At 45.9% G+C, this 20013-nt stretch overlaps 1 protein-coding gene across 1 annotated transcript in view; it reads left to right on the forward strand.

Annotated features, from left to right (window-relative positions):
• The first annotated feature begins 1998 nt into the window (after window positions 1-1998).
• The window catches only part of Ih (hyperpolarization activated cyclic nucleotide gated potassium channel Ih), a 36448-nt gene continuing 18433 nt past the window's right edge, over window positions 1999-20013 (forward strand). The window contains exons 1-3 of the mRNA XM_077700292.1: window positions 1999-2281; window positions 13867-14030; window positions 14399-14673. Of these exons, the coding sequence (XP_077556418.1) occupies window positions 2112-2281; window positions 13867-14030; window positions 14399-14673 (609 nt within the window). The 5' untranslated portion in view covers window positions 1999-2111. The remainder of the gene's footprint in view (window positions 2282-13866; window positions 14031-14398; window positions 14674-20013) is intronic.

Genomic DNA, 20013 nt, shown 5'->3' on the forward strand with positions numbered 1-20013 from the left:
TTTTTAGCCCTGGTTGAGGATATCGATTTTCTAAAGATACTAAACCGTTCAGGGCTTGTATATCGTTTAGAGAATAACGATAGCAAGCAAATGTAGACGGAGCAGCCTAGGAATTCGTACCAGGACGACTGATGTCCATACAGAGCGATTTAAGTGCATTTGTAATAGTTAGTCAAATGAGGACACTATTTCTGTACGCGAAGCATATCTTGGCCAAACATTGCCGTTTTTGTTTTGTTGCGTCATTTCTTGGTGTCGCCTTTTTGAAGCCGTATTTAGCTCCATGAGGGGGAAGGTGAGGGGGGGGGGGGGGGGGGCTTATATTGGTGTAGAAACACATCTACCCTAACATTACAAAATAAGAACTTCCCAACTACTACCACTGGTGGCACTGTTTATACATATCAACACTGCTTAGCGCTAAGAATGAGTACATAGTATTGTCAAAGAGTGCTATTTTATTAGAAATAGGTATTGAATCGGTCGTTACAAAAATAGCCTTCAAAAGCGGCGCCGGAAAGATACGAGATAAATAATGGGCCTCCTCGATTATCAATCCCGGATCGTCCGCGGACTGCCCGAGACGCGATCCGGCGGTCGATTTTCCTGTGTATTCCTATGGGAGTTCCGATCCGAACGCAGTCCTCGGACTCCCGCGGACCGCCCAGGACTGGTAAATCGAGGATGCCCAATAACGCTTGTGTCCTCTTCTGGCGTGGCGACGCTGACGAAAACACGTCAGCGTCTCTGACGTGTTCTCGTTAGCGTCGCCACGCCAATAGAGGACGCTTAAAATTAAGCTACGGTGGCCGAATGACGTCACATTGTCGATAGCGTCGTTACGGCGTTTTCTGTGGCGCTGTCAGTTCCGTGAAAAAGAAAAAGAAAGGGTAGAGATGGTTAAAAAGAGAGAAATAAATAATAAAGGTTTAAGGAATAGAAAATAAAAAGAGAGGAGGAGCAAAAACAAATCCTACAATTAGAGGAGAAAAAAATTAGAGGACCTTAAGGTTAGGAGACCTTGTAAGTATACTCGCTCTCCATTCGAGTTATGCTTATTCTCTTGCTTGGCGGATACCTGTGGTAATTCAAGATTGCTTAGTGTTTATTGAATTTAGAAGCGCATCAGCGCATGTGAGCTACCGTGCGCCCTTAATTAAGAGCGTGCTTTGGAGGTTCAAACCCTTACTGCGGGCTGTTTCGCGACTACACCTATCCCCTAGCTTGAAAATGTCAGAGGCAGTGCCCATAAATGTGGGTCACCATGATACAAGCTATTTGCCCCCGCTGTAAAATAGTGAAGTTCGGATCAATGCGGAAGCTCATCTTGATGACTTTTGATGTGAAATCCTTTAATGCATTTACGACGTCGAGTGCGCATTATCTTACCGGGGTTGAAAACTTAACCTAATCTTCTTACGTTGATCCTATTACTCACGTTGCAAACACACCATGTCGCTTGCGTTGCTTGCCTGCTCTGGATGGTGCAAAGCACGAAATCACAGTGCAAAATGTTGTATACTTATAATATCTGCATTTGGATAACGCAGGGTTTCACACAAACTCGCGTTTGCAACGTTTGCAGCAACTGTAACATCCTGGTTCTAAGCTACTTGCAAGATCTGCAAGAACCACGCGTGATTTGGCACGAAGCTTAAAATGCAATGCCATTGAAGAAAGCCTGGAGATTGCTAGAGCAACGCAAAGAGTTTAAAAAAAAATGCCCGGGCTAATGCTCCCTGTGAAGAAAAAGCAAGAAAATAAAATAAAATAAACTACACCAGGGCTGTCCTGCGTCAGGCCAGGTGTCGTTACAGTTCTTTTCCGGGCGTGCTTTGAGGAACGAGCGCATTGCAATTAATTTCGATGATATCACTCCCGGGCACCTGTTATTAAGCCAAGTCGGAGTTGTGAAGGTGGTACAAGTGAAGCCTACAGGACAGCACATTTAATTGTCGGTGATTGATTGTCCCGTGCTGCCGCGTACACGTAGCGAGCCGGGCCGCGCGGCGTCCGACGGCAGCGCTGCCGGCGGAGGCCGCGCCAAGGAGGGCGACGACGTGTCCCTGTACGGGACCCCCAAGGAAGAGCTGGGGCCCGGCGGCGCCGGCATGTCCGAGGCCAAGGCGTCCTTCATGCGCAACCAACTGGAGGCCCTGTTCCAGCCGTCCGACAACAAGCTGGCCATGAAGCTGTTTGGATCCAAGAAGGCGCTCATGAAGGAGCGCATCCGGCAGAAGGCCGCCGGACACTGGATCATACACCCGTGCAGCAATTTCAGGTACCACCACCACCACTACTATGTTTCGCCTTTGTCCCCATCTCCCCGACCCTCACTCACTCACTGTCTCTGCGCCGCCTCAGGGCGTTGCGATGCATCACAGCTGAAGAGCGATTTGTTTCCTTCGGGTGCGCTCTGCAGTAATGTTCGGAGCGCGAATTACTTTGACAAAGTGGCAGCATTTCATGCCGATACTTCGACATGTCTGTACACGTTTTCTTAACGTGCAGTAACATGCAACTGTTCTTCTCACGTGCCGTCACGTGTTTTCCGAACGTGCCATGGGGCTTTAGCCTTAAAAAAATTAGCAGTGGCTTAGCTCGGCTATGCCAGAATATACGTAGCGCGAGATAAGGTTCAGCTGATTATTCTTAGGTTTCCTGGTTGTCTAGGATTAGCTGATTATCATGCTTACTGCTGCTAAAACGATTTTAAATCCAGTCCAATCCAATCCAATCGCGGCGGCGGCGGCTCCGGCTCGCCACGTGAGACGGCACTGCTCCTCGCGCATGCGCAACACTGCTCTACAGGAGCCACGCAAAACTGCTCAACCTCGGCCAGTGTAGCTCACGCTACAAGAGCACTTCACGTTTTAAAGCACTGCTTACCGTAACCACCCAGCATATGCCTATTGCCTGTAGACACATGCGCTGAAGAGGAAGCCAACCTGCAGTGCAGAGAGCATTATTTGAGTTTGAGGTACATCAGAAAGAAAAAAAATTAACATTCTCACGATAATTAAAGCAAACCCCGGATTATAAACGGGCTAACTATCTCAACAAGCGAGTTCCGCGCAGAATATGCGGTACCGTGAAGGGGACGCGTTGATGTACATCTAAAGAAGGTAGAATGGCTGCTGCGACACGTTTCCAACAAGGCACTCTCACATTTCTGTCCTTGATATACGCAGTGGCTGTCTACTTTGCACGCGCACCTAATCTTAAGTCGGGTCGCTACCGACCGAGTAGGCTACTCCACGAAAAATCTTGTTGCATTTCAAAAAGACGCAGTTGCCGATACCTGTGTAGAAATATTTAACCGCAGACAGCTGCAACAGCTGGCTGTAACCCAGTATAACGCAGATGCCCCGAAAACTGGGTTTGCAGAAATTCAGAGAGACACTTCAAACTCCATGTGAGAAAACGTTTAGTTTTATTTTCCCATGTGAGATCGTACAGATGTAGCAATAAATCTATGGCGAAGATGTCTTCCGAGGTGACCACGTCCTAGTCGTCAGAAGAATACAGGTCCAGCGTTTAAATTTGGTGTCGTAGCGGTGGCAGCGAAGGTGTAATGGGGCCCATGGCGACCACCATGGCCGATGTCAGAGACGTAAGGCCGGCGGACACCACCGTTTGCAGCAAAAGGGGACGTTAGGCCGGCAACGCTTGCGTTCGCAGCCAACGCATATCCACGTTCACGGTCACATGACATGTCGCAGCCAATGGGGACGTAAGGCCAAGACGAATTATCGCGCGGGTCCGTATAGGCATTTATGCGGGTGGGTGTTCTGATGTCGCAATCAAATAACAATAGGAGAAGTACCCGTATAGCCTGTGATGTCGTCTGTCATCAATCCCCTTGAGTGCGTATGGGATTTAGTTTGTTAGGTTTAGTTCTCCCTTAATTTCAGATAACCATGTCATTTAGCCTAACGATATACAAAGCAACGTCACACTCGCTATAGCTTGTATTCATTGGCGAGGAACGCGTGCAGGCAACCATGCGAGTGTGCCGTCGCTGGTTACGTCGGGCTCCGAGGGATGGCGGTACTTGTACGTGCTAAGCACATGACGTGTTTTGGACGTTCCAAACTCTACCCCACCGAACGCAAAGTAATGCCTCGACTCCAATGTGAGTGCGGTTAATAACATCTCTGTTGGCACCACCGTTGAGAATCGAGTTGAAACGGAGCTGACAACGCACACCGGTGTTTTTCTTTTTTGTCGGCTTGCGGGCGCAGTGGCACAAACTGTGCCATGTCCGTGGCGCTTCGGCCATGTCCGTGGCCGTTTCCAGTGTTGCCAAGCGAAGAAATTGACAGCTAAACTTTTCAATGAATGCCACCTATGCATCAAGCTTAGGATACCAGTTGACGACAAGAGACCTTAAACCGTTACGTTAGGCTTAGCCTTGGGTCGTTGCACGCCCAATAGGTACTGTCGGGAGCAAAAGTCTGGATCCCACACGAGCAGCTTTTTAAAGACAGCGCATCGGCATAACACGAGTGTGGGTCTCCTGAACTGTGACACTGGTTAACTGTACATTTTAATTGTGCACCTGTTTGTTTTCTTGCCCAAGCCGAAGCGCACTTAGTCCGCAGAAAGACAGAATGCTGGCGGACGCGGAATCCAGACTGTTGCTCCTGACAGTACGTCCGTCCACCGCATCCAATGGGGACGTCTTTCCAGCTCATATCAGCCTTCGCGGCCAATGGGAAATTAGGAACCATTTAGCATTCACGCTAGCGACGCATTTTTGCAGAACTGTCCATATAGTGATTTCGCAGTAGTAAGCACGCCGGATGACTCGCCTGGTACTCGATCGCTGCCCTTTTGGGGCACCGAGGAAACGTGTAAAGAAAATCTGCGCACTGCTCTGCCGCCCTGACGGAAGCTGATGTCACATGGTCCTTCCGTTAAAAACGTTGTTCAGCCTCTTCATTCAGCGCGAATCTCTCCAGACCGCGGCCTAATTACCGCGCATTCAGCGGACGCGCGCTAGTAGAGAAGGGCCCTCCCAGCCTGGTATTCCATCCTCCCGGCTTTCCATTTGTTTTGTTTCCTGCTCTCTAACTAGCCCGTTATGCAAATGGCAAGTCTTTGCTGCCTGAGCGCGCCGGAAAATATATATGTGAGGCTCGCGCCAGCAGCAGCGACGACAAACAGCTGCTGGCGTGCGCGCACTCTTGGAAGAGTAGAAACGTGATGGGCGCTTCGGCGGCGAACCCGGTCGACGGGGACGTGCACTCCATGGGGTCGTAATGGGTTCGCGATCGGGCTTTAATGACATCGCTCGCGGCCCCTCTGGAAGACTAGGGGGAGCGATGAGCGCACACTTGCGGTATTTGTTCCTGGAAACCCTGTGAAAGCGCGACGGGCGATTAAACCCCCAATGTCGAGATTGGAGAAAAGATGGGTTCGCTCGAAAAGAGAGCAGCTGGCGCTCTATTGACGAGAGGATAGGATAATAGTTTTGAGGGCGCGTGTAGAAGCGGGAAACGTATGTTAGCGCTCCTGCAAAGAAATTTAAAAAGTTACAGTAAGTTGAGTGGCGAACAATTTGCACTCAAGGGGGAGACAGCCGGTGAGAGTGGAAAGAAGTTTGACGGCTCACCATTTCGACACGATAGGGAGAAACCGGCGAATATTTCGTCGGAAATGTTGTTCTCCAAATTACTCTATTTAGAGAATGGGCGCACGTGCGGACAAATGTTTCACAGGAAATATATATGCTTCACATTCTGTGATATGCGCAGCTCCGAAAACTCACAAGACCACGTAGTTTATAAAAGAGCAACTTGATGCGTCTTTTCTAGGCGATTACCGCCGAGGGAATGACTTGAGTGACCTTCGGCATAAACAAAACAAGACGGGGATAAGCCACTTCCGTACCGACTATTTCGTGAGATACTGTTAGTTGGGCCCGCAGACGGCTCTGTTGCTGAAATATGTACCGCCATGATTATACAGTGCTCAATATAATGCTTGATGCAGCGTTGATATTATGCTGGCGTTCACAGCGAAAAATGCAGCTATATGAGCCACGTACAATGAATAGAAATGAAATTATGGACGTTCAAGGACGACCCACATGTAATCTCGATATGAGCAGATCGCATGTTTGTTTCTCAAGATTCCCATGACATGAACACTAAAAAATAAATTATCGAGCACCTGATAAAGGAAGCGGAACGACCAAAATTTCAATTTTTTGTCCCAGCAAGGGAGCGGTTTCGGCAGATGCATTTTGAATTCTGAACAGCGCAGAGCACACAATAGACGAACGTAAGGGGTCACAGACGGGCGCTGACATTTATTTACTCAAAACATGCCAAGACACTCCTTGGCGTGAACCCCACCGAAGAAGGGTGACAGTTGCAAAATAAATTCCTAATTGCTAAAGCTAACACATTTAATCGTTATAAAAGTGAAAATTTTAAATTTCAGAATCAATAAGAAGGAATTGGAAATGCAAAACCAAAACAGGCGAGACAATGTGCTAGCAATGCATTTGTCTGTAGCAGTGAAGCCGAATGTAAAACAGCTCGGTTTATAACTTCTTACAGGGATACACGTGGCCTTTATACGTTGACGCAAAGCTGCTCACATTGCCCCTTATACAATGCCTTCCCAGCAATGCGCTTGTGGTATAGCAGTGAAGCCGGCTTTAAAAAGGCTTAGTGTAAGATTACACGTAAGATGACACGTCATCACTCCGCTACAAAGGGGAAACCAATAGCAATCAGTGTATACCAGAGCGGCTGGAAACAGTGATTCCGTATTAGTAGACAATTCTCAGAAATTATGTCCCATTTTTTAGACACAACAAAGTCTCGCTTGTTTACTGCCCTACATTAATTTTTAGTCATTTCTAATGGCTTTCATTTTCGTACGATAGTAAGTCATCTAGATAAGCACAATCGTTTTGTTTTCCACAACGAACGCGTCGGAATGCAGGAGAAACGTATACCGAACGAATATATTGCGCTGAGCAAACGCTGGGAAATGTCAAAAACAAAACAACAACCAAAGCAGTAACTTGCACGTTAGCGGCGTTACACTGCACCGCACGAAAAAAGCAAAATCCGCACTTCGATATTCGGGCAATCGAACAGGGTAAGCCGGTTGTAAAAATAAGAAGAAAAACCGCAAACTCTAGACGTTAGACATAATGGAGAGAACAGCCGTCCCCTTTTCTCTCTCTCTCTCTCTCTCTCTCTCTCTCTCTCTCTCTCTCCTTCCCTCCCTTTTGTGAAGTGAGACGCGCTGTCAGCTTTAACAGAAACGCGTATGGCTGAACTGGAAAGGCAGTATCGAATACCACTATTTAGTGGCATCAGGGTGCATAAAGCGGCAAAAAAAGAGGAAGGAGTGGCGGTGTTGCACTGAAATGCGCTTCCCGTTCTCAGTGGCCACGGATTCGGCCTGAGAGTTTCTACATGGCAGGCGTAAAGGACGCTGGCGAGAAACGTCCGAGCTATGTTGTACGATGAATGCTCAGTTTCAAAATTTTACGGAGTATGGTAGAGATTCAAATTAAGAGGTTTGACGTGGCCGAAGCTACACGTGGGCTATGAAACGCGCCGTAGTGGAGAGTTCCGGATTAGTTTTGACCACCTGGGGATCTTTAACGTGCGCCGAAATCTCGTACACGCGGGCGTTTTCGCCTTTCGCCTCCACCAAAAAAGCAGCCACAGCGGCCGGCATCGAACCCGCGTCCCTTAGGCTCAGCAGCACAACGCATTAGTCGTGAAACCACAGCCGGGGGTGGAATTCGGTAGCAACCACCTAAAAAAGGTGCTGCGACGTATGATCCACAAAGAGAAACATTCCCGTGCGTAAGTTTTATGAGGAATGCAAAAGCAGTCGCAAGTTAGAACCCCACGTCGTCCGCAAGGTTGTACAGCTTACACCCCATTTCCGCCGATAGCGCGCGCAGTAGCCGAAACAGAAAAAAGGAACATTATGCCGTGTTTTTTTATAACAAAAGCTTCAAAAGTTTATATAATTTCTAGGAAGATGTAGTGCGTGCAGTGGAAGAAGGGCTCACCGATTCGACAGGGTGAAAGCAACCTCGACCCCCGTACACGTGCCGTTAACGATGCTGGCGTTGGCCAACGCTACAGGGATGCTTTTGTGGCCCTTCCACGATATTTCAGTCGGTAGATGGGTATCTACTGCGCGTGCGCGATCCGAAAATAGCACTGCGCGACCTTGGCTGACCACGCCGCCCGGTCGGTGGTAGAGCGAGCAGTTTATACGCTGCCTGGAAATGGAGAATGCCTCAGTGCTTCCTTCACTCCGAACGACAAATGCGCCTTCCGTAGGCCGCTTACCTCCGTCTAACGCCACACCATTGAAACGTACTGCACCTTGCGCCTACGTTCATTAGAGCATGCAGCAACTCAGAACGAGCTTTCCCAGGAGGACATCCTGGGGCAGCATAAAGTCATTGCTCTTACCATTGTTGTTATTATTGCGTACTCCAAAGCAAAGATTTCAGCTAAAAAGAAAACAAACAAGAATGTTGCCTGTCGAACCGTACGCAAGCTCGAAAATTCAACTTGGTGAGAAGATAATGCATGATGAAAAATAGCTGCACGGAAGCCCCACACTACGCAATCGACAAGCTTCGGGTACTACTGTGGCACCAAAAGCCGGGCTACAGAAACTACATTGCGGGCTTGTTACGCTTGTATTATCGCAACTTTATGTGGGAGCGATTGTCGGCATTAGAAAGATTGTTTGACGCTTGAAATATATGAGCTTGAGCTCCAAAAATTGGAGGCGCCGCACTAGAAATTCCCCAAAAGAACTTCTGTTCCAAATATGGGCGCGAAATAAAAATTGAAAATGTCAATCATAGTATATGGGGTGAAAATTTCATCTTGACAAGAAATCAAGGTTTGAAAGTACGAATTTCGAGATCTGGAGTTTAAGGATGGGACTAAGGGAGGAGTTGTGCCCTCATTTACACGACAGTGAATGAATGTTGCGGAAATGCGAAATCAGTAATCTCATAATGGCTTCACATTTTAAAAACTAGAAAATAAGTATTTGGTATTGCAAAAAAAAAAGAAATGTACGGAGGCAAGGGGTGCGACGTGGCTGAAACGGTAACGTTGAAAAGAAGAAAACGAGCAGAGCGGGCAACTCATTCGTGAGGGTGTCAGCGTGGACGCTAGTCGCGCAATAAAAAGATGCACGCATTGTAATTGTTCTTGTTTGAAAACTTTGCCACGCTTTTCGCGCCACACAGCCAGGCGGGCGCTGCAGTGCTGTCCACTATGGGACAAAAAGTTGGAACTAAATCTTCATTGTGTGGGGATGCAAAATGGACAATCGAATTAAGGAATATGCAGAAACGCTATCATTTTTCGAAGGTCATTTGCAACGAAGCCAGCAGATACGCGGCCCGTTTCATCTGCGTGTGCTTGCTCATTCTACGCTTTCGCGACCCTAATGCCCGGAATAATCTACCACCCTCACAGAGCAAGCAGGCGCAAGAAAATCCCGCACCAAGCCAAGCGAAGCGGGGTAGATAAGGCGACGTCGCGAAGTCGGGTGGTCATGACAGAAGCATAATCGACCCTTCCATCTTCTTTCTGCTACTTTTGCGGTCAGCTCGAGCATATGGTTTGCGTTCGGCTTCCTTGCATGGCCGCCACTACTCGGGGGGTTGTGCCACAGAGTTCCGAATGCGCGTGACCTGCATATACTCGGATGCCAAGGGCGCCACTCCGTGGCAAGTGCCATCCGGCCAGAACGCCATCATCGTTTGAAAAATCGACCCCTCGTATGTGACTCATCGAGCCACCAGTTCAAATGCGGCCGCTTTAAATTCGGAAGTATATGGTATATCTGGTAATGCGTTCAGACTCGCGCTTTGCTTATTTTGCTCAGCTCTGGACATTTCACGAAGGAGTCAATTTTCTGATCAGCGGTGGGGCAGATCGCGACTGATGCGTTGCGTTGCTGTCGGATATCGGCGTGATACCGTAACCATTTAGAGCACCGGGGAGTCCCAGTGAACATGTAAAAAGTGACACAATGTCAGCAACGCGATAAAAGAGGAGTGTAATGTGCCTCCCTGCTCTAGTTTTTGCTTGCCAATCGTTTGACAGTTCAAGGTTTATTTTTGAGTCTGCGAACACCTGACTTCTCATGTCGCTCCTCTGAACGTGTGAGACAACGCATATTCGGCGGGTGTGACGTCACAGGCAATAATTTGAACGGAAGCGTAACAACGTATAAGCAACTCGAAATCTTCTTTTTTCCTTGATGATTAAAACATGAAATCCTCGAGTATGTGCCTTTTTTATGAATGGTTATATCGTGCACAATCAGTCACAATCGACTTAAATAAAAAATATTCAATTCAATTTTCAATTGAATTTTTATTTCCAGATAAAACTTTTTTCTGGGAAAAGCTGCATACGCAGCTTGACGGAGCCCAAGAAACCCCTACAAGGCTTAGCGACGAGCATAATCACACAAATACAAGTTTACACTTGAACATAGAAAAACAACACTGCTACAATAAAAAAAGAGAAATGATTACATAACACAGAAGATGAATCGATATAGTCACTGAGACTTGCTATGCAGCCGATAAAATAACTACTAAGCTTTCTCGGGAACTGTTTTTTTTTTTTTTTTTTGCAGCTTAAATGCACCCAGAAACACGACTGAAGAATGAATTTTGAGAAGCTCCTTCAAAAGTCAACGAAAGTCTAGTATAAATTCGGCGTTGCATAGTGCGAAGAGACCTGAAACCCGCTCTTATCATAAACGACCAACCCAGGCATTGAAAACCCACTACGGCACAAAATGTATGAGTAAGCCCATTGAAGTAACGTTTGTACGAACGAATGCAGCGAGCGGTGAGCGTGGCGCGCCTGTTAACGTGCGCCCGAGTGACAAACAGGAGCGCCGAACGCGAGCAAAGCCTCTTCCTATCGGCTAACTCCCGTGGGGGATTGAGGGGACACAAATCCCCTGCTTCCGCCGGCTAGGGGCTTAGTAAGAGTCGCCCTAAGCCACCCCGGCACGCTATCGGGGTTCCACTTATGCCGCCGCTGAGCTTCGTTTTCGCTTACTGGCCGAGATAGGAGCTGAGCACAATAGGCCGTCTGCCTGTGCGCCGTCCGCAGAGGTTAGTAAGCGTGGGGGAATAGGATGAAAACGTGCGATTTCTCCAATAGCCGCCGGTTTGTGTAACAAAAATGGCACCGAACTTATTACTATAAACCGAAAAGCTTAATATTTTCCGATTGCGGAGGCGAACTGTATTTATAATGCGCAGCGAATACGGCTTCGAATTCAGCTGAGTTAATAGGCACCTTAGCTGCTTCAACCAGCACATGGCGGTCACTTTGAGGCCTTCCGCAGGCGTACGACTTTTGTACTTGTCTGAGACCAAGCGCGTACGCATCTTTATTCGCGCTTAAGTAAGTTTGTGTAAAGTCGCCCTATACATGTAAAAACTGCAAGAGCACTCGATGATTGAGCGATGATCTACACAGCGAATGTCACCTTAGTAGAGTCCATCTTTTAAATTACCATAAATTAACGTTGTGAACCCTTATTGTTTTATCAAAAGAAAGTTAATTTTGTTAACCTGCTCAACTCTATTCCAGCCCCGTACGGCGTTATTTCCAAATACAAAATAAAAGAAAAACTTTCAAACTTTTGTCTACACAACGTCACCACTGACGTCATTGGGGAGGTAGCGTGTTAACTCCATGCTAGCATTCAAGTGGCACGACCTAAGGAAACCACAGGCCCCGCTACGATAACAAACTCATGTTTATCAGAGATATATCTACGACCACCGGTCACGCAGACTAGTCGGTGCGACGTCATAAGAGCAGTGCGAGAAAGTGGATGGTGTAAGACCACTTTTTCGTCTGTTTTCCTTATCGTGTCGCCTAATTTGAAGTTAGCGCCGAAATCTCTCTGAGTGTTATTCTGACGCGGAAATTCGAGCACGCACCTACTCGAACTATGCCGAGCGTACAAAACCTCCCAGTGCGGGAGGGTCGCCGGCGCTCTGTCGATACGGCGCTCCGTTCAGCGACAGCTGCATTTTTGGCAGACTCGGCTACGGAAATCGCGGAGACCAACGTTTATTTCAAGGAGACACCGAATGAGAATACACTGGTGAAAACTCACCGAAAAGGGGAAGAAAAAAAAACGGAACTTGGGCACCGACGTTATTGTAAACTCGATTTCCTTTATGGCGACTGTTTTCAATCTCAATATGCACGTCCCTCAACGTACAGCAGAATAAAAAGAGTAGGCTAAAACATGATAAAACTTCTCCACGGGTGTTTCGAGCTAGCCGAGTTTGGAAAAGGAAAAACGAGGAGCACGTTCGGACCGATAATATGGTAATCAGGGGGAGGGACAAGAAGAGAAAGAAGCTGACGGCGAATTGGCACCGCCCTTCAAAATTTACGAGCCTAAAATTGCCCTTATATTATGGCCGTCTATTTCGCCCCAGAGTCTTGTCCGCCTACGCGAAACCGATGTTCTTGGGGCACCCATCCCTCCTCTTTTTTTTTTTTTTTTCTCTATTCCGTTGTCATTAGATTTCGTTCTTTCGTTGATTTCTTTTTCACTGAAGATGGAAAATAAATAAAATTTTCGCGAAGCCTCGTATAGATAAGCGGCGCAGATGTAATGTCGAACGTGCAGCTCCGTCTGTCTACTCGCTCGTACATCTCAAATTCCGCTTTATTTTCGTCGCGTTGTATCTCTGCACGCAAAAGCACATTTTTCTTCTTTTTCGTGCAGCTTTTTTTAACGACAAAAGAAAAAGAAGATTAGTATGTGTTTAAACTTTTGGAAGAGCAATCTTTAAAAATGTAAGAAAAATTAAGATGTATGTACTGTGTTATGTATACGTTATACGTCATTTCAAGTAATGCAGTATTGGGTTCACCGAACAATAAATGGCCGAAATACCTAGAGGACGTGCGAACTTCATCCTTGTCCGCTGATATTATTTAGGCTATGTCTAGAGTGCTGTCCGACACTCCACTAAAGCGACGTCTACAGGCGTATTGCAAAAAAAAAAAAAAAAAAAAAAGAAATCCACGTCTGGCATTGCTTCGCTATTTCTAACGTAACGTAACATAATCTACCCTAACATAATCTAACTAACAGAAAGCAATCATTTAAAACACGGAAAACTAACTTAACCAGTCAAAATTATATTTGAAACTAAAGATGTAAGAAACATAAAGGAGGCAAGAGACGGACTCGAACCGGCGCCCTTGGCCTCCCGAAGCTAGTACGGAGCCTCTACGCCACAGCGGAAGTCTTTCGGTCCTGTTCCAGCCGAGTTTGATATGTTCCAATGTCGTCAGACGGCACTCTAGCTATGGCTGTAGCGCTGATCTGGAGCGCCATCGGACGGGAATTAAGGCACTAAACGGTTATGCTACCATAACTTATGCTATTTAGCGATAACGCGCAGCTGTTATCGCTACTGTCGAACGTTTCACCACGCGATGGCGCCTTTGAGCCTACAACGAGCCCAAAGGTAGTAGGTAAACAGGCGTGAGTCAAGCATCAAATTCAGCAGAATGTTGCTCCCGAAATGAAGTCTGGCGTTGGATAAATGTACACCAAACTCCGGATAAAGGTACACCGTTTGGTATTCTCTCCAGATAAATGCACACCGTTTGGTATTTCTTGAAAGGACCATGAAGAAAACGCCTAACTTTTTCTTTATTCGAAGGATTGAGCAGTTCCTACCTAAGTATGATGTTGATAGGTGGGGAGCGATGCTTCCACTGTTAAGGGCATTCGCATTTCAGAGGACAGCTTTCTAACCACTGCTGCCGGACCACGCAGGTTCTACTGGGACCTGTGCATGCTGCTGCTTCTGGTGGCGAACCTCATCGTTCTGCCAGTGGCCATCTCGTTCTTCAACGACGACCTGTCGATCCGGTGGATAGCTTTCAACTGTCTCTCGGACACCATCTTCCTGCTCGACATCGTCGTCAACTTCCGAACGGGTCAGTCTGCAACCTTCCACGCCCCGTTTTCCCTGCCATGCCACCGCTCTCTTCTCCCTTGCCTTTTATGGTTGTCATAGCACCGCAGTTATCTCTCTGGTCATTTTTTTTTTTTACACTGTGGGGTATACCGTAGAAACTGAGTAAATATGTGCTCTCTAGGGGAAGGTGAAAAAGTAACAGTCACCATAACACTTGGCGAATCATTTAGAATGCTTTTAGTTTGCTTTCGTATCAGTAAGTGGCGCCGAGACTTGTGTGTTATTTGTTACCCATCCTCGTGCATACATTGCAGGGTTCACATGCAACGCACAGTCGCTACAGTAGTTTTGTCGAGCTGCAAAATAAACTGTGCACTCTGGGTACAGGAATCATGCACCAGGACAACTCGGAGCAGGTGATCCTGGACCCAAAGCTGATCGCGCACCACTACATCCGCACGTGGTTCTTTCTGGACCTGATCAGCTCGATCCCGCTCGACTACATCTTCCTCATCTTCATCCAGGACTACAGCGACAGCTTCCAGCTGTTGCACGCGGGTCGCGCCCTGCGCATACTGCGCTTCGCCAAGATGCTCAGCCTCCTCAGGCTACTCAGGCTGTCGAGGCTCGTCCGATACGTCAGCCAATGGGAAGAGGTCTACGTGAGTGTCCGCCCCCCATCACTTATTTCCTTACTTCATCGCTTGCCAATCGATATAGACAATCCTTGATCACGACGACAAAGCCTTGTGAGCATGGCCGGATAGGATTAGCTGCGTTCAAAGCCGGTCTGTTTTTATGAGGGCGATGCTTTTTGCGATGTAGTGGGAAAAATCTCTGCATGATGCGATTGCTTCGGGCATAGGGCTGGGCCCTTGGACAAAAGTAGATATCAGCACGAGGCTTCTGCACGTGTCAAAACGTCATTCGTATGCTAGCTTCGTGCCCGGAAGTTCTTGATGCTTGTTTCTGTTAGTTATCCTTTGGACGATGCATACGCAGCATACTGTTTTAGAATCTGGAAGGATGCAGTTCTAATACAACTATGCAACGATTTAAACAAAGCGTTCCTAGTTATATTTACCGCACTTACAAAAAGCAGCACAACACAGACTGATTCTGAATGTGTACCCACGCAATGATCTTGACTGGCGCCATTCGACATCCTTGTAAACGCCAAGTCTACACAAAAAAGTACAGCATCCATGTTTCTTGAGGCGCGCTGTGATGTTTTTATTAACAAGGGCATTCGGAGCCTATCCTGAGCCCTGCTTTTTTTTCCCACGGGCCGATGATGGTTAAAGAAAGAGGGATCGAGGACCACGCCTAAAAACAAAAAAAAAAGCTGCACATATAAAAGCACGAAGTGGTAAAAAAATGTTTTCAGAAGGTGAATTCTGAAAAAAAAAAAATCTCTCCTGAAAGCTATTTTTAAAGGCTGAAGCATCAATTTGCAGATTCTGACTTATTTCCGACACTTTGTGAAGCATACCAAACATTACACATCGTACTTCTATAGCGAAAAAAGCTCAGCGCAAGTAAATGGTCTGAATGGAATTAAGTTTTGAGGCGTAACGAACGCATGCGACACAGGAACTGTTTTAATGGCAAATACAGCTGACGCTTTTATGAGTTTCACTAAAAACACGAATTTATAGAGGAACCAGTCACGTTGTCTACAGTTTCTTTAGGGATGAGGCAATTTTCACAAGAAAATGGCGTTCTGTTCCCGTTGGATCACAGTCAGCCTACCAAGGGGCAGCATACACTTGACTGCGTTCGTTAAATCAGTTTGAATAAATCAGCGTACGCTGAAAAAACAACAAGAAGAAAAATAGTAGCGTTCAAACGAGTTATTTATGAAAGGAGCCAGTTATGAGAGCCAAAGCAGACCCGAATGCCCGACATACCTGATTTGCACTTGGCAAAACTATTAGCCATAGCTGCTTGCACTGAGCACTTGGCGAAAGCAACTTACAGCACAAAGAAAGAAAGAAAAAGAAAAGAGAGATTGCTGCATCGAAGAAGGAAGGACTCATTGCAGATAGAATATATGTAGAGAGACGCCCCGGTTGAACAATTTTCCAAGTTGTTCAAGTAATTTGTTCAGCTGTTAGAAACGTGCGTGAGTGCGCGCTCGCATTTCGGCGACTGAAGCAGACGTATCCTGATATGGAGTTGCGGCCACTCGACTCACCTCAGCCGCACGGTGCCGTATGGTAAACGGACGGTCAAATGCTCGTGGGTAATCCCAACGCCTCGTAGACTTCCCAGCAAGAGGAGCGACACAGCTACTTTCAGCATTTAGATGTCTTCCATTTGAACATCTCTAGTTGATAACCGCTGGAGATCCCTAGACACGACAAAAAGAAAAAAAAAAAAAACGAATTGCACCGTTCTTTGCAACCTTAAAGTGCAGCCAGACTGTCACCCGTTAGACGTCATGCAGGTAGCGATGCTCAACTACATCTGACATTACCACCGAATGTAGCTTCCTGCGGATATGCATTGTTGCAGGCAAGCTCGGTACAAGTGTATGTTGCTAACCTCTTCTGCTGATGCATGGGTACGCTGAAAAACATTTTTATAGACGTCCGCAGATCGGACGCATGGCAAAATGGTAGGTGGGCGTCCTCCACCTTTCCCACCCTCGATCACCTCCCGTGAAAATGATTAAGCTTAATATATCTAAGGCGAACGAATGTTAAGAGCCGTGTGTCTTCTTGCGTTTATTTATTTATTTATTTATTTATTTATTTATTTATTTATTTATTTATTTATTTATTTATTTATTTATTTATTTATTTATTTATTTATTTATTTATTTATTTATTTATTTATTTATTTATTTATTTATTTATTTATTTATTTATTTATTTATTTATTTATTTATTTATTTATTTATTTATTTATTTATTTATTTATTTATTTATTTATTTATTTATTTATTTATTTATTTATTTATTTATTTATTTATTTATTTATTTATTTATTTATTTATTTATTTATTTATTTATTTATTTATTTATTTATTTATTTATTTATTTATTTATTTATTTATTTATTTATTTATTTATTTATTTATTTATTTATTTATTTATTTATTTATTTATTTATTTATTTATTTATTTATTTATTTATTTATTTATTTATTTATTTATTTATTTATTTATTTATTTATTTATTTATTAAGCCACACGTACTTGTGGCAAACGTTCCGTGGCCATCCGCGCAACTGTTTTTCGCACCACGCGCGCATTAGATATTCAAAGCCCCTTTTTTTTTTTCAAATTCAAATTTGACTAACGCGGCGCTACCCCGCCGAGCTGCGAGCAGAAGCGCAGTCGAGGGCTGCGGATTAATTTTGACCTCCGGATCTAACCTGCACTGGAAACTACACACGCGGACTGTTTCGCGTTTGCCCTTCATCGGGAAAAAAAAAAAAAAAAAAGAAATGTCGTAGCTTTCACTAGTGGTGCAAAGCAGGAGAAACAGCAGAGCTGGTGGCCCCTCTTCCTTCGTCGGAGACATGGTTGTTGCACCTCACATGGATTTCCGAAATTGACGCTGAAAGTTATCCACGACAAAAAAAACCCGGGTCGTTTTTCCTGCAGCCTTTCACATCTCTCCCTAAGTGCGCCGCGTTAGCACGCGCTAGAACCCGCGGCAACCGGCTTCGCGAAATCGGTGCCTGTAGCACGAACTAGACGTCCGTGCCCCCCCACTTCAGGAGCGAACGCACGGTAACTGGCGAGGGGAGCAGCGCGCGAGCGATCATGCCACGAACGCTGGGCAGAGTGTTCTCGAAGGCCGAGTTGGCCGACGCCGGGCGCTCCTCACGAGGCGCACTCTCACGTGCACCGACTGGGGCGGAATTTCTCGGTAACAGCTCTGCTGTTAATTAAAACAGGTCCTCCGCGACCAGAATATGGTCTCTCTGATAAGATTGCCCGTCAATTTTGAGCACTTTATGGACAGCCCAAAACAGCCCGCACAATAAAAATTCCATGGGCAAAAAAAATACGGAACTGCTCTGGGTAAGTTTTGAGAAGTCCGAAATCCGAAATGACATCTAAAAAAAGCCACGTAGACTCCCGCGTCCTCGTGGACAGCGGCACCCCGCATTGGCCACTGAGTTACAGCGGCTGGTGCTGCTCGGAATGAGCCTGCTCGATCGTTTGTTCGTGTAGCTATGTGAGAAACTGCATGCAGCTCAGAGTGCAGTTCATGATTTACTTGTCATATGGACGCTCTAACGTGGCCAGTGGACACAGTACACGCCGTGGTCAGTAGCGACCGTCCAGTAGGCGTCAAAACGATAACACTAGGAGGACGTACTTACCTGAAAACAGGTTGCAACGGGTCGCAACTTGTCGAGGTGAGTTGACTAGTATTTTGTATCCCAATCACACGACAGCAGTTGAATGCCATTTTAGTTAAGACTATTGCTGAATTATGATGGTTGCAAGGGCTCCAGAGCGTGAAAAACGCGTTTCTTCATCTCATTTTAAACCCCAAATGTCCGATATCATGCACTTTGTTCTGTAATTGGTCATCCAGCTGAGGGACTGCACTAAAAGGAGATTTTAGGCGGTGGCGTCGGGTACTTCTGTTGCAGTAACAACCCTAAAAAAAACAGAACGACTTTCCTCGACTGGATTGTAGTATTTACCTATATGGGACGCGTACTCCAAAGGTCGTGAATTAGGTCCCACACCGGGAGAATATTTTCTGCACTTTCGTTCTGCCTCTCAAGAATTTCAACATTTCTATTTACTCACAAAAAAAGAAACCGAGCTGCTACCTGTTTTGTGCGTGTGCGCATTACCCATAGTTGCGCCAGAAGAAAGTATTGTTTTTGATATTATGTTAGACTGAATGCTTTCTCACTAATCGCACATTATCAGCAGTAATGTCCTGGAGGTACAATTCATTGCTTTGCACCACGGCGACTAACAGCAATTTCTTATAATAGCAATGGTAGCATGCGTCCGTTAAGTGGTTCTAGTGAACGCATCTCTGCGCTGCACGTGACGTTTCTCATTGTATTGTATAGCCAGCTTTTTGGAGGCAATGCCTTGTAGAAGCTTGTGTCAACGTTGTCTGTTCGTTGTCTGTGTCGTTTACGATGAGTGGGCCACTGGAAAGATGGCTGGGTGACCGTACGTCGGGCGATGGAATCAGTAAATGCGTAAATATGTTTTCGCTAAGCCTGAAATATCTTTCTGACAATACAAGTCGGCGGCATTCAAAATTCAATAGTTGTGATGAACACGTAAAACACGTATAAGAAAACACACCAGCATAGAAACATGATTCAACGGCAGTGCCGTTAAGAATGCATGACGCAAGTGTGGCGCTAAAAATGATAGCCCGACCACGTTTTATTGTAAGACGATCGAAGCATTTTGTTAAAAAAGGTTTTTCAAAAAGTGAAAAAAAGAAAATTATAGAAAATATTGATTTCTGCCTGACGCCTTGAGAGGGGAAAAAAATGCAGCGAAATTATTTTCTTTTAAATTTTCGCACAAAGTTTAGGAAAAAGAACCCCAGTAAACCACCTCTCCAGTGGCAAGAAATGCATGGGCGCAGAGGAAAGTGCACACTTGGTAAAGATGGCTCAAGCTCTTTTTGTACGATTGGTAAATATTGCAGCTTGAAGCCATTGTTAAAACACCCCCGCGGAATCTGGCACGGGAATACGACACTTTAAATATCAAGAGCAAGTATGCCGCATAGTCTTTGTCTTTCGCATTTGTCTCTGTTCACGTAGTCATGCGCGAAGCTTTTACATCGCGCACGTGATCTTCCAACTGAGGCTGTCTCTGTCCCCCTTTTGTGGTGCACTTTCCTCAGCTGCTCAACACTTATTGTTCCCGCAAAAATATCACAAAGACGACTCAGTCAATGTTCGTGCCATTTGGATGGATGTTGTGCCAGTGTAACAGCTTGTCTCATACCTGCCTGTACCCATCCTTCCTCCACCACCTGCCCATGTTGCG

This window comes from Haemaphysalis longicornis, unplaced genomic scaffold, assembly GCF_048455015.1.
Source record: "Haemaphysalis longicornis isolate Haplotype H1 unplaced genomic scaffold, Haemaphysalis longicornis Haplotype H1 scaffold_2, whole genome shotgun sequence".
Lineage (NCBI taxonomy): Eukaryota > Metazoa > Arthropoda > Arachnida > Ixodida > Ixodidae > Haemaphysalis > Haemaphysalis longicornis.